A 14,372-nucleotide genomic window follows, 5' to 3' on the forward strand; every position below is an offset into this window, starting at 1 on the left:
CCCAATCATCCCCGTAAATACAAGAAAAAGGAAAAACAAAACTAAACACGTGCAATCCTCCCGAATCCAACCCCAACCCATAACTTTTCCTTTCCATAGTGCAGCGAACGCCATGCTCAATCTCCCAATCCACCTCTCATCATCTCATCACTCATAATTCATTTTCGTGTCATCGTTAATTCATGCAACCCATAAAAGATACAAACCCAAGCCAACAAAAGAAAAACAACACAAAACGGGTTTTCTCCTTTCAACCTTTTTTTTGTTTTAAAATTTTCAATATTTTTTGGATTTTTTTGGTTGAAGGGAAGTCACCCTGACCACTCCATAACAAGTCAGCCAGGAACCAACACAAAAACAAGCCACGTCAAGGGCATACATACATATCTTCCTCAAACAACCTCATCCTCCTCCGGCACATAGATAGACGCATCCCGGTGCCGCGTGCCGCGATTATACTGCACGGCCGGGGCATCGGGCGTGGCGGGGAGCTTGTCGTGATACGCCTTGAGGTAATCAGGCAGATCGGCGGGGGGGCCCACGAGCGAATCCACGCGCTTCGGCGGAGCAGGGGCGACGATGCGCGCGTAGGGATCGTTGTCGAACATGCCCGGGTAGTAGTCCGGGATGACGTCTGACTTGATATCGGGATCGATGAAGCCGCGAAAGGTCAGCGCGATGTCCTGGCGTTCGCGCGGGTAGTAGTCTGGGTGTGGGGGCACGTCCTGCGCGATCTCCATGCGCGTGAAGCCGCCGGTTGGGGTCGGGATGTTGGTGATGTAGGTTGTATCCCGCGGTTTACTTGTCTTGTGGGAGGTGTGGGTGGTGGTTGTCAGGGTGGCCACGGGGGTGGGAGTGGGAGTGGTAGGGGTGGTGGGCTTGCGGGCGCGGGCGGCGTTGGCGGTGGCCTGCTCCTGCTGCTGCTTCGCATTCGACACGATGGTGTTGATGTTCGAGACGATGGTCTGCACGTTGGCGCTGGCGGCGGGTCGGGGGAGGTTGGATGGTTTGGCCGCGGTGCTGGTGGGAGTGCTGATGGTGGGCTTGCCGGTGGTGGTTGGAGTACTCGGGGCTTTGGTGGCGGGGTTGACGCTGGCACTGGCACTGGCACTGGCTGACGATACCGTCGCCGGTTTGTTCGAGACATGGGTGGTGCTCTTGGTGCTGGAGCCGGACGACGCGGTCGCCTGTTTGGCAGTCTTACTCTTGGTGCTCTTGGTGCTCAAGTTCGAAATACTCTTTTTCGACAAGCTCGCAACACTCTTCTTGGACAAGCTCGAAACAACATCCTTCTTCGCCAGGCTCGACGTACTCTTCTTCGACATGAACCCCTTCACATTATCGCGATACTCAAAGTCCAGAACCTTGGCCGCCTTGCTCAGATTCTGCTTCAGTCTGGAGTCTGTCTTGGACCTGCGCCGGGGCCCGTCCTTGTTCATCCAGTGGTGGTACTTCTTGGTCGCCCACTGGGAGCCGTAGTGGCGCGCGATCGGGCTGTTCTCGTCGACCTCCTCGTGATCATACTGATCCAGATCCAGAATGTAGTGGTAGTTTTTGGGAGTGCTGGGCTTGGAGGCGATCAGCTTTGCGGTCTCGGTCCGGATGCCTTCCTCCCAGGGTGTCGACGGGCCGGCGCGCTCGATGGCGCGGATGAAGTGGCGATCCAACGCGGTGCGCATGCCCTCGGGAACCTCTCGGGGATCGCTGTATGTGATGGCCGGAGACTTTTTGGCAGACAGCTCCTCCGCTGCTGCAGGCTCGGCGGTGTTCTGGCTGCCGGGGGTGCGTGGGCTCTTTTCATCCGCGGTCGGGCGGTCATGATGGTGAATCTTGACCTCGGTGCTGGTCTGACTGGGCGAATTGACCTTCTGGAGATTGAGGGGATGAGGCCTGTGTTTGTGGATAGGTTTGTGCTCCAGCTCATTGCGAGGCTTGAGCTGAGCCTTGGTTTTCAACTCGGGAAGGGGCTCAACCGGCGCCGCTGCCTCGGCTTTCGCTTTGGTGTTGCTGGGCTTACGCGGACGCACGTAGCCCCAAACCTCCTTCAGATCGGGGACTCTCATCGTCGCAGCAATCGCAGGGTCCAAGTTGGGGTAGTCGGCGAAATTCACGGATTTCTTCGAACGAGTAGTGGGGGTGGACTGAGCGGTGGTGGTGCTGGAGGGTGAGGTTTCTTGCTGAGTGGGTGAGGGAATATCAGATTGATCTTTGCTGGGAGTCAACACCTCGCACTGCGCAACACGGCTCTCAGGAGCAGAAGTGGATGTCTTGGGATGACTGGTAGGGGTGGACTGAACAATAGTGCTGGAGGGTGCGGTTTCTTGCTGAGGAGGTGAGGGGAGCTCAGATTGATATTTGTCAGATTTCAACACCTCACCCAGTTCAACACGGCTCTCAGACGCAGATTTCTCAGGACGAGGAGTGGTGGTAGACTGAATAGTGGTATCAGAAGGTGAGGTTTTGTCCTGGACAGGTGAGGGCAGCTCAGCCTGGTCTTTGTCAGGTGTCGACACCACAGACTGTTTAACACGGCCCTCAGCAGCGCATTCACTGTTCTTCCTGGAGCCAACAAGCGGGTCTGCCGCTGCTGCTGCGGAATCCTGCGGAATTCCACTTCTGCCCTGCGGCGGAACTTTCTCAACTGCTGGAGTGGTGGGTGTTGTTGTGGCTGAGGGGCTAGTAGTCGTCGCCTGTCTGCTGTTCGCACGCTCCAAGCTATCCAACACATTGGTGAGCTTCAACTCCAGCATGCCCTTCCCGCTCAGACGCGATCTCTGCCTCACGGACCCTCGCTTCTGAGTACTGCCAAAACTGCTCTTGACAACCTCTGGGCCCTGCGGCCCCGTACAAGTCTCTCCCTGTATGGGGTTGTGGGGTCCAGCGGCCTTGAGGCTTTGAATCCCCTGCGCCAGTTTTGAAACCTCTTCGCGAATTAGAGCAGTAAGTCTACCCTCCATACCCTGCATATCCTGCCGGACCGCCACCACCTGGGACCGAATATCCTTCATCATGCGCTGAGTCTGATTCAGCATCTCCTCCTGGGCGATCGTCTTGGCGTTGATCAGCCGCGCGATGTCCGACATCTCGTCGACTTGCTTCATGATCCGATCCAGGTGCCAGTTCTTGCTGTCCTCGAAGGACTTGCTCAGTCGGCTGGCCGTCTTGTCCACGTGGTAGTGCAGCTCCGTGATGTGCGTGGTCAGCTTGCACTCCAGCGACGCCGTGTTTTGATACTGGGGGTCCGGCGGTGCAGGCGCATACCCACCGCGGCTGGGCGTCGGCATCTTACTGCTGTACTCATGGGGTGCAGGTCCTGCTACTCCATGGACTCCATGGGGGTTATAGCTCGTCTGGATCGGGTACGGGTACGCGGTGGGGGCCCTGTCCGGCGCTCGCATCGAAGGGTCCTCCACGAGTGTCGCATACGGATTCAGCACGCTGTATCGTGTGGGCACCGGGCGACGTTCATCATCCTCTGGCTCGATAAATCCTGGCGGTGGGAGTTGGAGGTCTCGAAGATCCAAGTTGAAGACCGACGACGCAGGCCGTGAGGCGTATACGGACGGCGAGTACGTCTGCCCTGGGTTCAGAATCGTCGGACACTGGTAGCCCTGCAACTCCTTGAGGAGCGATGCCTTATACTCCGGGTTCATGGCATGGGCTTGTTGCTGCGCATGATTCTTCGTCTCCGGTGTCAACTCGATGTTACGGCGGATGCTGGGCACTCTCTTAGATCCGTCGACCACAAGCGGTTTGCATTCCGGCTTTGGGGAGTGATGTGGAGGTTGCAGAGCCGCCGTTGATGCAGGACTTTCATCGGAGTCGATTATGATGATGCCCTCTGAGCTGTCGATTGCGAGGGGCTTGTCCTCGGGCTTGTTGTCGCTGCACGGTTGGGGCTTGGTGCTCGCGGTCTTATCGGTGTCACGTTGTGGGATTTCTTTCGATCCATCGGCGACGAGTGATGTGCTTTCGATGGACTCGTTGGGCCCGGGTTTCTTAACGGTGGATGTTGGTCCCTTGACGGTCGACGTGGACGAGTTGGAAGAGCGAGCGGACCCAGATCTCGATCGACCGATGACAAGTGGTGTATACTCGGTCGAGTTTCCGGGTTTCTGCTCATCAGTATCGAGCAAGCCAGATTGGTGAGCGGACACATCCGTCACCCTATCAATCACGAGAGGCTTATACTGCGCAACATTACCGGTCTTGTGCTGCAGTCTCGGCGGCATCTGCACACGGGGTTGCTTGCTCGCCTTGTCAATCACAGGCAGGACCTCAGACTTTTGAGCACCGTCACCGGCGGCCTTGTCCTGCGCAAATTCACCCACTGCCGTGCTGCTACTATTCTCCTTACACCCCCCATCCGACTGCGGCACCGCCTCCGTGGAGTCATCGTCCGGGGGCGGGCCGACCCAGGTGCAGGGCTTGTAGTTCTTCGGGTATTTGGGGGGATGCCAGACGGTGGCTTCAGGATACTTGGGGTTGACGGGGATGGGTTGCTTCTTCGGCTCCGACACCCAGATCCCGTGTTTCTTGAGCAGACCCTTTTCGATGTCCTTGCGCCAGCCCGGGTCGACTGCGTCCAGGTAGTCCTCGGCGCGGATCCAGAGCGAGGTATCGGCGGGCGGCTTGTGACCCAGCAGGGGCAGGTCCTTGAACGAGAGCTTGGACCGCAGGGCCTGCAGGAAGCTCGGCTTCTCGTCCGGTTCCCAGTAGCTGTGCTCGGGGCCGGGGTCTCCGCCATCCTTGGGGCGTTTCTCTCGCTTGAATCGGCGGATGGGGTCGGTGAACGACCGTTTTGCTGTCGGCTTGGGGATGATTATTATGTCGGGCTGGGTGAAGGAGCGTTTCGTCTTGACCTCGACGTCGGTGGAGGAGCGTTTCGCCTTGGGCGCTGTTGCTACCTCCGGTTGGGTAAAGGACCGTTTCGGTTGGGGTCTTGCTGCTACCTCCGCATACGTCCGCTTCACCTTTGGTGAGTTGCCAGACTCTTCATATACCACACTATACACCGAAGTATCGGGAGTCTCTTCGGAGATGCGAACCCGTCGTCTGGTCCTCGGCATGAGAGCAGCTTCCAGAATAGGATCATAACTCCTTCTGGCAGAGCTGCTGGGGTTCCTCGACGACACCAGAGACGAGGGTTGAGTGAAAGTAGTGGTGGTGGAAGTGGTTTCTATACGGTCGGTCGGCTGTCAGTTTGTGCATCATGCAGCAACAAGAGAAGCAAACATACCGTTGGAGAACCGAGTGGCGGGTCTTTGAGTCTTGTTCTCTTTCTGCAGTTGCTGCTGCACCTGCTGCAGGCGTTCTTGTTCACGCGCAGCTTTGATCGCCCACGCATTGCCATCTAGAGGTGCCATGGTCGGCGATCGCTGTGCTTAAGGCCTAGATGGACAAGGCACTACAAAGGCTGTTAGTCTATCATCAGCCAGTTCTCTTTACTGCTGTGTTCGATGCAACAGACAGAATAATGAACTCACGTGGATTCGCACAAGAAGAACGCGTCTTTATCACAACAGGGTAACAACGTTCAGTTCTGCTATCGGTTTCACGCAACAGTATCGCGATGTTCTTTTTTGCAGTTGACAGAGAGAGCCTGCTTCCCAGAGCCTGGGGACAATGATCGATCATGTTAGCAGCGAATCTCAGTGTGTTGGCTCGCAAGATGAAACACAAGAGGTAAAGATCACAAACCTTCCTCTGCTATATCAAGCAGAAGCTGAGCCTGGAAGCGATGGATAGGTATGTAGAGGATCACTGTCTACCAAAGAAAACACCACAGTCAGTTAGTCTGTGTACGAAGGGCCTTTTGAATATCGAAACATCACATCCCCAGAAAGTCAGTGTTTGAAACAGCTTCCAATATCGAAATCAATACTCTTCAGTGCTTCACCTTTTCTCATCTTCATCTCACAAAGAACAAGTGATGGAACTAACAGCGATCACAACTTACCTTTCATATGATGGAAGCGAGGTTGAATAAGGATGGGAATGGGGATGTGGATATGGATGGTTGTTCAGAATAACAAGTTGTTCGAACAAGAGTCAGAAGAAGGAAAGGCTTTCGATAGAGAGGATAGAAAGAGGAGGAGGGGCGAGAAGGTGATCGAAAGCCACAAGAGTTAAGACTGAGACTGAGTGAATGGATAACACAGAGTGGAGAGAGCAAGCCAGATGACGCGTGTGTGATTGACCAGGGCTGCTGTGAATAGCTTCGCAGTAATGCTCAACTTTTACTTTTTCTACAGAGAATCTTATAATGTTCTCCCTCTGGGCGGGTGATCGCGTCTGTGGGTGGTGCTTACAGCTTCATTTCTTCTACATCATAGGATTAACAGGGTAACGTAGGATATCAGGGCTTGTTGATACTGAAGCAAGCCGGTTGGTAAGTTCATGAACATGCTATCTTGTCTATCTGAGGGGATCAAGAGTGTAGGTGAGAGCATCGATGGTAAAGAGAAGCCAGATATTTAGTTTTGAATTCAAAGAAAATCCAGCAGCGAAAGTAAGTAAGCTTGACAAACTTGCTGCGAGATATCAAATAGCGAAAGCATTTCATACCTACAGGCGAAAACAAAAAGCAAGATCGCACTCTTCCCAGTCTTGCAGCCATTATGCCAACTGAACGCCCACTCCCACAATCTCCCCAAATAGAGAGAGAAGGGCAGCAAGTAGCCTGCTCAACCACCATACTGCCTCCCCAGTATCAAAACTGTCAACCTTTCAGGGAAGAAACACGCCCTCGGGAATCCGATGACTTCCCCCCGCCCCCCAAACATCCACAACAGCCAATACCTCGTCCAGATCCTACGCAATATTCGCCAATAAAAGCAGCCCTTTCGAGAACATCCTATGGCTAGAAAAGGATACCACCACTTCGCGCTGCCCGCGTGCAGGAATTGCTTTTGTTTTCTTAAGGCGCCGGCGGCGCCTGGTCTTCCTAGAACACCAGCCCATTAGCACGGACGACTCTGGAGTAGTGGAGCAGTTTTGGGGGAAACCCAGCGAGGCAAAAGGTGTACCTACTGACGTCGGTGGATCTTCTCCTGGGTTTCTTGGATCTCGTACTTTCAAACTCGGATCAAAGATACCACTATCGGAAGCATCATGCTCATCATCTAAAAAGGCCACTACCTCCACAGATGAAAGCCCAAGAGGAAAAATGATGTGTTCACTCTATCTTCCGACCCCACTTCTACGAAGAGAGAAAGTACCACAAATAGAGAATTATCCTGATATCACATATAGAAGAATATCCAAGTATATATGTATATATAACACAACAAAGAAGAAGAAAAAGAATCATTTAGTTGCGAAAGAGCGTATCCCATTCTCAAAGTCAAACCTGCCCCCAAGGAAAAGCTCAAAAGTCTCGCTACGTAAGAAGAAAAGAATCATGGGTTTGCTTGTGTCAAACCCATTCGAGAACATACATGAACGCCTCACCCAAGTATCCCGTCAGCAAGAGGCCCTGGGCATACTCGATAAGTTCGTGGTTGGGCAGGTCGAGGGCCTGGAACCGCTCTTTCTCGCCGGAGCTGCCGCGCACCCGCACCCGCTTGTCGATGACGGAGCGGAGCATTTCCTTGCCAGGGGTAACAAGAACGTAGCGCCCTTCTTCTTGCAAGTTCTGGTTGGTGTCCGCGTCGGATGTCGGTGGGACGTAGATGATGGATTCTTGGCGCTCGGGCGAGATCCAGTTGACAGCCCCGGTGGATTTGCTGGAGAGGGGAGCCGTGTTACTGGAGTTAGACTTGTGACTGGGTGAGGGTGGGAGGGCGTCAAGAATGGTGTAGCGTATGTCGGAGTCAAGGGAGAAAAGGATGATGGTGTTGGCCCTGGAGTTGAGTTTCATGCGGAAGGTAGTGAAATTGCGCGGATCCAGGTAGAAAGTGAAGCTTGCGGTGATGTTGACGGGCTTTGTGCTGTCGAGACTGCGGATCTTCGCGAGAGCTTGATCGCGCGTCGTGACGGGACATTTGGGCTTGACGGCTAGGGATTTAGATTCACGGAGCGACACGGAGGGGATGCAGAGTGGTAGGTGAGCATCGATGCCAGATTTGTGGCAGGACTCGCTGCAGAAGCGAAAGATTCTGCACGCTGGAGTGGAATGTTAGGTCTGCTGCTACCTCAATTCCTGGTGTCAATCATACTTACTTTTGCATAGCACAGTCGTGGGATCGCCGCAGCTCTCACACGCTGCCGGCTCATGGAGACTCCATTCTTTTCTTTCCGCTGCGAGAGTATCGCGTCGTCTGTTGAGTTCCGAGATCCTCTTTTCCGCGTAAGTTATGCGCTTCCGAGCGTGGTGGTCTTCGGGTGTTCTGCTAGCCATGTGTACGAGCTGTTTGTACGCGAGAATGGCTTTGTCAACCGAGTCAAGGTGTTCCCAAGAAACGCAAAGCGCGCTCAGGGCATCAAATGTCTCCGGGGCTTCAGGACCTTTGGCAGCGAGGAAGTCTTCGACCAAAGCCTCGAATAAATTAGCTGCCTCGCGATTCAGGCCGGCATCCATGTATGATCTTCCCAAACGATGTACGACTCTCAAGGCGTCCGGATCACGCGAGCGTTGATAGTAATCAAGGATCTCCTTGATCTCGGCAGGGAAATCGAAGTTGTCCGAGCTTTGGAGATACCGCACCACTGCCTCCCTGGTGATGGGGCTGACGATTCCAAAGACCGATTTGCAGTGAGGAATGGTCCGCCCGCAGATTGTCCGAGACTCTTTGTTCAGACCAAGCTTTTGATACAAGTGCGATAGTTGGTTCATTGCGTTCAAAGTTGTGGCGTTCTGAAGACCAAAGACAGTGTCAAGCGCTGGGACCGCCTTCTCGAGTAGAAGCAGGGCGGATTCGAGATCGCCCAAGTGCACTTTCAACGATGCAAGATCCTGCATGCTACTCAATGTTTCCGGGGCGTTGTGCCCGAGTGTCTTCAGTCGACCTGCGAACGATCGCTCGTATAGAGCCGACGCCTCTGTAGCATATCCGTCTCTCTCGCAAAGGGCTCCTAGATCATGCAGAAGCGCGAAGTTCTTGGGATGATCGCGGCCGTACGTACGCTTGTAAAGTCCTAGGGCTTCAAGATAGCATGCCTCGGACTCTGCAGCCATATCCAAACCGTGATAAGCTTGCCCCAAGGCATGCAACATTGTCGCCCGCGACTGTTTATCAATGTCCAGAGACGGCGCGTCTTCGAGAATTTTCAAAGCATCATGGTATTCGACCACTGCTGCTCGTCCATTCCCTTGCTTTAACGCGCTCTCGGCTCGCATTCTGGTGGTTAGCATGCGGGACCAAGAGTTTGCGGAAGATAGCTCCTCTCTGATGTGTAAGAAGACCTGGGCAATCTCGTCGATTTTGATGATACGCTGGCGGCCAGAAGCATCATGAACGACGGCCCCACCGTTGATATACTGAGTGTGAATGAAAACATTCTGAGAGTTACGCAGCAAGGCAATGTACTCAGCATCTGCGGCAGATTCGTGTTTCGGTTCAGTGGTCTCCTGCGTCCGTGCATCTATCGAGTCTCTTTCGCTTGTGCGCCCTGTCGCTCGGCTTTCGCTTCGAGTGTATTTGGTGACAAAGGAGAAACGTATCGTATTAGCTCTTCTGATTATCTTCTTGCCACGGTTGCTGGCGGACCGTGCTCTTGACACTCCTGTGGGCCGTTAGTACTCAAGGTGAATCGTGGATTTTTGCGTACGAACCCTTTGGCACTTTCCGTCCAAACAATCTCTGCAAGAAGGATTGCCTTCGAGATGATGTATGCTGCGCTTTCTGATCATTCATATCATCCATTAACCCATCTTCATTCGAAGTATGCTGGTCTTCGTCTTCACACATTATCTTCCTTGGTTCGTTGATTAAAGCGTCATTCAGTCCTGGATACACGGTTAGAGTATGCATTGACACCTAATTTCCATATCATGTGGGTCTACCATTTGAATCAAAGCTCATCGTTGACTGATTCAGTTGGGATTCGTTATTATTTTCTATCTGATGGTATATGCCATTCGGCGCGTGAACTGCTTGGTTAGTGGTAGCTTGAACCCACCAGATCAAAGGTTCTTACCTCGTTCTAAATCATATAGCCCGGCAAAGCTGATGGCAATCAGCTCATCTTCATCACTCTGTGACATCTCTATTCCGAATCAGCAAATGAGGCCTGTAACGACTAGGCAAAGAGGAAGGCCAACAGACTTCGGAATGACCATGAATCTCGCAACTTCCTCGCTCTTCTGGTAAAGGACTGCTGATCCATATTCGCTCCGGGGGGGACCGGGAACTTCGCGCCCACTGATGGTCTCTGAGCTATGCTGGGACTTCGACTGTGGCAAACATTCCCTATCTCCCTTTGTATGTCGCGTGGGTTGATGTCATCGCGGGGATCGTTCAATATAGGTTGATAACTGGCCTTGGAGTGAGTATTTGACATATGAACACAAGACTAAATGCATAACTTACGAGACATTGCACTTCTCTCCGCAATGTTTGCAGTTGACATAGAGAGGCGCATCTGCGACAGCATGTCAGTTCCCTTTCCAACCGACGACAGCATGAAGCATACTAGGTTGACGATCTGGTTTCTCATCCTCCTCCCCAAAGGTGAAGATCTTATCACAATAGTCGCAGAAAAATCGAATCGGGCGACAGTTTACTGGTATTAGACGCTTCTCCATACGATAGCCTTTGGTGATCAATCTAAAACGGAATGCGCGATCAGCATACCGGTATCCGGAAGAGACGGGATGCAGGAAACAATACCGATCTCGGGTCATCACATATACCGCGACTGCAGTCCCGGGGCAGTATTTCGTCAAATAATGCTGTTTCAGTTCGTTGCTGTATGCCAGTCAGATCCCGTTCATTCACCACTCGAAAAAGGCAGCCAGTCGTACGGTGAGGAGAATATCGCATCACAGTCGGGACATTCTATGTCCGCAGCACCGAATGTGTCTCCATCGTCATCGTGAAAAGGCGGGAACAGATGTAAGACTTTCTTGAAATTCTCCACCCCAGCTTGTACATCATCTGTCGATTCTACCGAGGTTGAGATTAGGTCAGTTGCGATTACAATCCAGACCGTCCGTCATGCAATGTAGGTATCCGAGGAAGATAGCGCACCATTCGTAGATCTACCAGCCAACGATAAGAGGACGTCTGAGCCTCTCAGTATGCGGGTCTGGGTGTGGAATAATCTGCTGGGGGCGCCGTGGGTGGAATTGCCGAGGATTATCTCTTTCTCATATTGCCGTTTCGCATCCGTCGGTGATAGTTGCTGGTCGATGACGTTGCTGGCCGACCATTAGTGAGCCGCAGCAGGGATATAGGGTCTATTGTCTCACCTATGCACCGTGTTTGTGTATGAAGCATAATCCACAGCCATTTTGAGGGCAAGAGCAGAGGGAGGGGTACAAAGGAGGGCGTGAGGGTTCGACAAAAAAACAAGACACAACGGAGACTGACAGCGTCGAGGAATGACGACTGTTTCGAGTGTCAAGTAGACAGAGTTTGAAAGAGAAAAGCAAGCGTCAGGGCCAGAGTGGGTGAGGCGTCATTTTCAATGAACTGGACGGCTGAAGGTTTTGGCGCGTGCATACATGCTCCATGCATACATATGCAGGTCAAGCTCGGTGGATTCATCCTTTCTTCCCACAGTAAACGGTAGTGCCGCATACTTGGGTAGTTTCAAGGAGGAACTGGGGGGGGGGGGAGGGTCGCCTCTAGCGTGGTCGGGACTCACCATCCCTCGCATGGGTCGTGTGGAAACGAAGTTTCAAGAAGGTTGAATGAAGGTGGATGCGGTGGTTGTGGTTCTTGTTCTGATAGTTCTTGGTAGTGTTGGTGGTGGTGGTAGTGGGGAGAGAAAGATGAGGGAAGGAGGGAAGAGAGGGGGAATTTGGTTTATTGGGTTTGTCGGTCTCCTTCTTGCATCTTGCATCACCATCCAACGTCACTTCATGTTGCTTTTTCCATCCTCTCGATTGTATCCTATCCTCATACTGAACGACAATGTCTGTCGACCTTTTTCGAGCGGCTCCCCTCGTTTCGCTCCCCTTCCAATAACAGACGAACCCCCTTGCATTGAGCTTCTTCTTCTTCTCCCTCCAGAAGCCGAGAGATACAAGCAGCCCACATCTCAGCAACTTGTCAATCGCTCACCGCATGACTGAACCACTTCCTTGAGCGGACTAAACGAGCCCGATAGATCATATTTTGAGAGTTCCGTGACCCATTCATCTGTCATATTCGGTCTGGGGGGAAAGAAATCGAACTGTTCTTTCCTCGTTCCGCGATCGACGCGTTTCGAGTGCGCGTTGGCCCGAAGGAAGAGTGATACATCACAAATCCGGCAACGCGGGTCCAATTTTCCCAATAATTGACCGGGTTATGGGATAGCTCCGGCAATAGTCGTGTCCTGGCTTGGGGAACCTTTTTTTCCTCTTTGGCCTCTTTTCCAGAAGCGTGGCATGAAGATGATCCTAGTGGCTCTCTATCATTCTCCTATCGAATCGGCCGTGGTCGGACGCGATCCCGAACCCTCAAGATCGCACACCACATTCCTCCAAACCTTTCTCTGAGCTACCAAATTCTAGACTTTATGAGACAGAATCTGCAGGTACGGTTAGCTAGAGCCCGCAAAGAATGAGCGATGAATATCGCCAAAATCTTTCCACGAATACTCCTTTTTTTCTGTTGAAGGTTTACTAGCGCTTCGAGACAATAGTCCTGGAGTTTGTTTATTGTACTGTAACTACTTAGAACGGTACCTGAAGGGAGCCGACGGGCGGGCAGCTTTAAAGTTTAGCCCTTATCGCGCAATGCTGTCCGGATTGTCCACCACCACCACCACCCAGCAAATGCAATGCATCGCTTAAACTGAAAAGCTGTCAGCTATCTCAGATCAACCAGATTCCTGCATATACCACGCAATCTCTCCACGCTGCTCTGTAGATCACTCGCAAATTGTGGGTCAGTGTGCACAGTACGCACAATTCCCGAGCTGGTAACGTCAGGGGGCGTCCAAGGCCATGCGAACACAAGGATCGACTGACCCTGCCACAAGGATCTTCCGATCTATATCTGATGCTTCTTTACCCGAGGCCGTTCCAGGGCAGTGGATGACAATCGCCCGCCTGGGGGTGGGTAAGTTGAACAGATGACTATATAACCCTTCAGTCCCTTCGAAGCTAGATGATCTATTCGGAAAGAAGAACATAAATTAGCGATCAGCTACTTTCGTCCGATAACCCTCGACCTCTGTTGCCAATATCAGTACAGCCACCGGTGCTCGCATTACGTCAACTCGTAGGAGTCACTCTAGGGTTACCTCCACGCCACTTAAAATAGAAACGCTACGCCTTGATCTCTAAGCACCTCCTTTGGCTTTCAGTCTCCCATCCAGGTGCGCACCTTAACCCAAGAAGAACGATCAGGCTCAGTCCGCTCAGCCTAATCCCTGTATACACCACGCCTTCATGGCCGCGGACGATCAGTTGACTAAGAGGGGTCAGTTGATTGACGTGGTGTCGAGCGACCCGGCCACCAGGTAGACAAGATCGATGAACCAAGGAACTACGGTTCCTCCGAGGAGAACCGTTTGTGTAGAATACGGGGATGTGTACGGAGTATGCGGCCGGAAATTCGCTTACAGTCGCGGACCCGTTCCTGGTACTCATGCACCTGGAGCTATGGACCCACGGTTTCCGGCCTTTGTGGGGTCCGCGGAGAGGCTTCTTGTAGTGGAGGTATCCAGCCTAGCAGCGGCGAGGTTCGAGATTTTAGGTGGATTTAAGCGGACGCGAGCGAGACCAGTAGATTAGTGGGTCAAGCTAATGCTGATAAGCAATCCATGACTAATTGTTTTATCATGATAGTCCTCTGCGGTCAATCAATACGACTTGATTCATCTCTGCTTGGAGTATGGTTAGCGAGATTCAATAACAGTAGAAGCATTGAGGAAACTCATCAAGGGTGAAGCCTTGACAAAATCACTATCCTTGCCTGACTGATTCAACAGAGGCAGAGCTCATGGAAATACATGTTGCTTCTGGTGGGTTGTGGTTTCTGGGATGGACATTTCGAAACGATGTAGCAGGCTCATGAGTAGCAATTTGTTCGCGCGGTATGCGTTGTTTTATGCACACACCATCTATATCTGCTGGCCTGCATCTTATTCACCTTTGCTATCCTTATTCCCCACCCAAGCAAGCTTCATCCCACAATGCCGCATAGCCTAAGCAATTTCGAAATCGGAAGGCCAAAAGCCGATCGAAGGCATTCACACCTCTTTGGCTGCGGCTCTAAGATATCTCCTTCCACAATCTTGGAGTGAACAAGAACCTCTGAAGTCAAGCAAGTAGT

General features: G+C 52.5%; 1 protein-coding gene across 1 annotated transcript; it reads right to left on the minus strand.

Annotated features, from left to right (window-relative positions):
* Positions 1-7,237: 7,237 nt before the first annotated feature.
* ASPACDRAFT_123404 (uncharacterized protein) lies at positions 7,238-11,717 on the minus strand. Its single transcript, XM_020196627.1, has 12 exons — positions 11,354-11,717; positions 11,133-11,302; positions 10,907-11,048; positions 10,773-10,850; positions 10,576-10,709; positions 10,473-10,524; positions 10,209-10,417; positions 10,081-10,149; positions 9,947-10,033; positions 9,716-9,889; positions 8,164-9,666; positions 7,238-8,106 (listed from the first exon to the last, which is right to left on the minus strand). Exons 1-12 carry the CDS (start codon positions 11,392-11,394, stop codon positions 7,418-7,420), a joined length of 3,348 nt encoding a protein of 1,115 aa, XP_020053833.1. The 5' UTR covers positions 11,395-11,717; the 3' UTR covers positions 7,238-7,417.
* Positions 11,718-14,372: the final 2,655 nt, after the last annotated feature.

The sequence above is a fragment of the Aspergillus aculeatus genome (assembly GCF_001890905.1).
Source record: "Aspergillus aculeatus ATCC 16872 unplaced genomic scaffold ASPACscaffold_13, whole genome shotgun sequence".
Classification (NCBI taxonomy): domain Eukaryota; kingdom Fungi; phylum Ascomycota; class Eurotiomycetes; order Eurotiales; family Aspergillaceae; genus Aspergillus; species Aspergillus aculeatus.

Excerpts from the sequence above, each read along its gene's own strand:
- ASPACDRAFT_123404 (XM_020196627.1), bottom strand. The coding sequence starts at position 11,394 with ATGGCTGTGGATTATGCTTCATACACAAACACGGTGCATAG. Across the intron at positions 10,418-10,472 it reads GGAGAGAAGTGCAATGTCTC|TTATCAACCTATATTGAACG; the intron begins GTAAGTTATGCA and ends CTCCAAGGCCAG. Across the intron at positions 8,107-8,163 it reads CACGACTGTGCTATGCAAAA|CGTGCAGAATCTTTCGCTTC; the intron begins GTAAGTATGATT and ends ATTCCACTCCAG.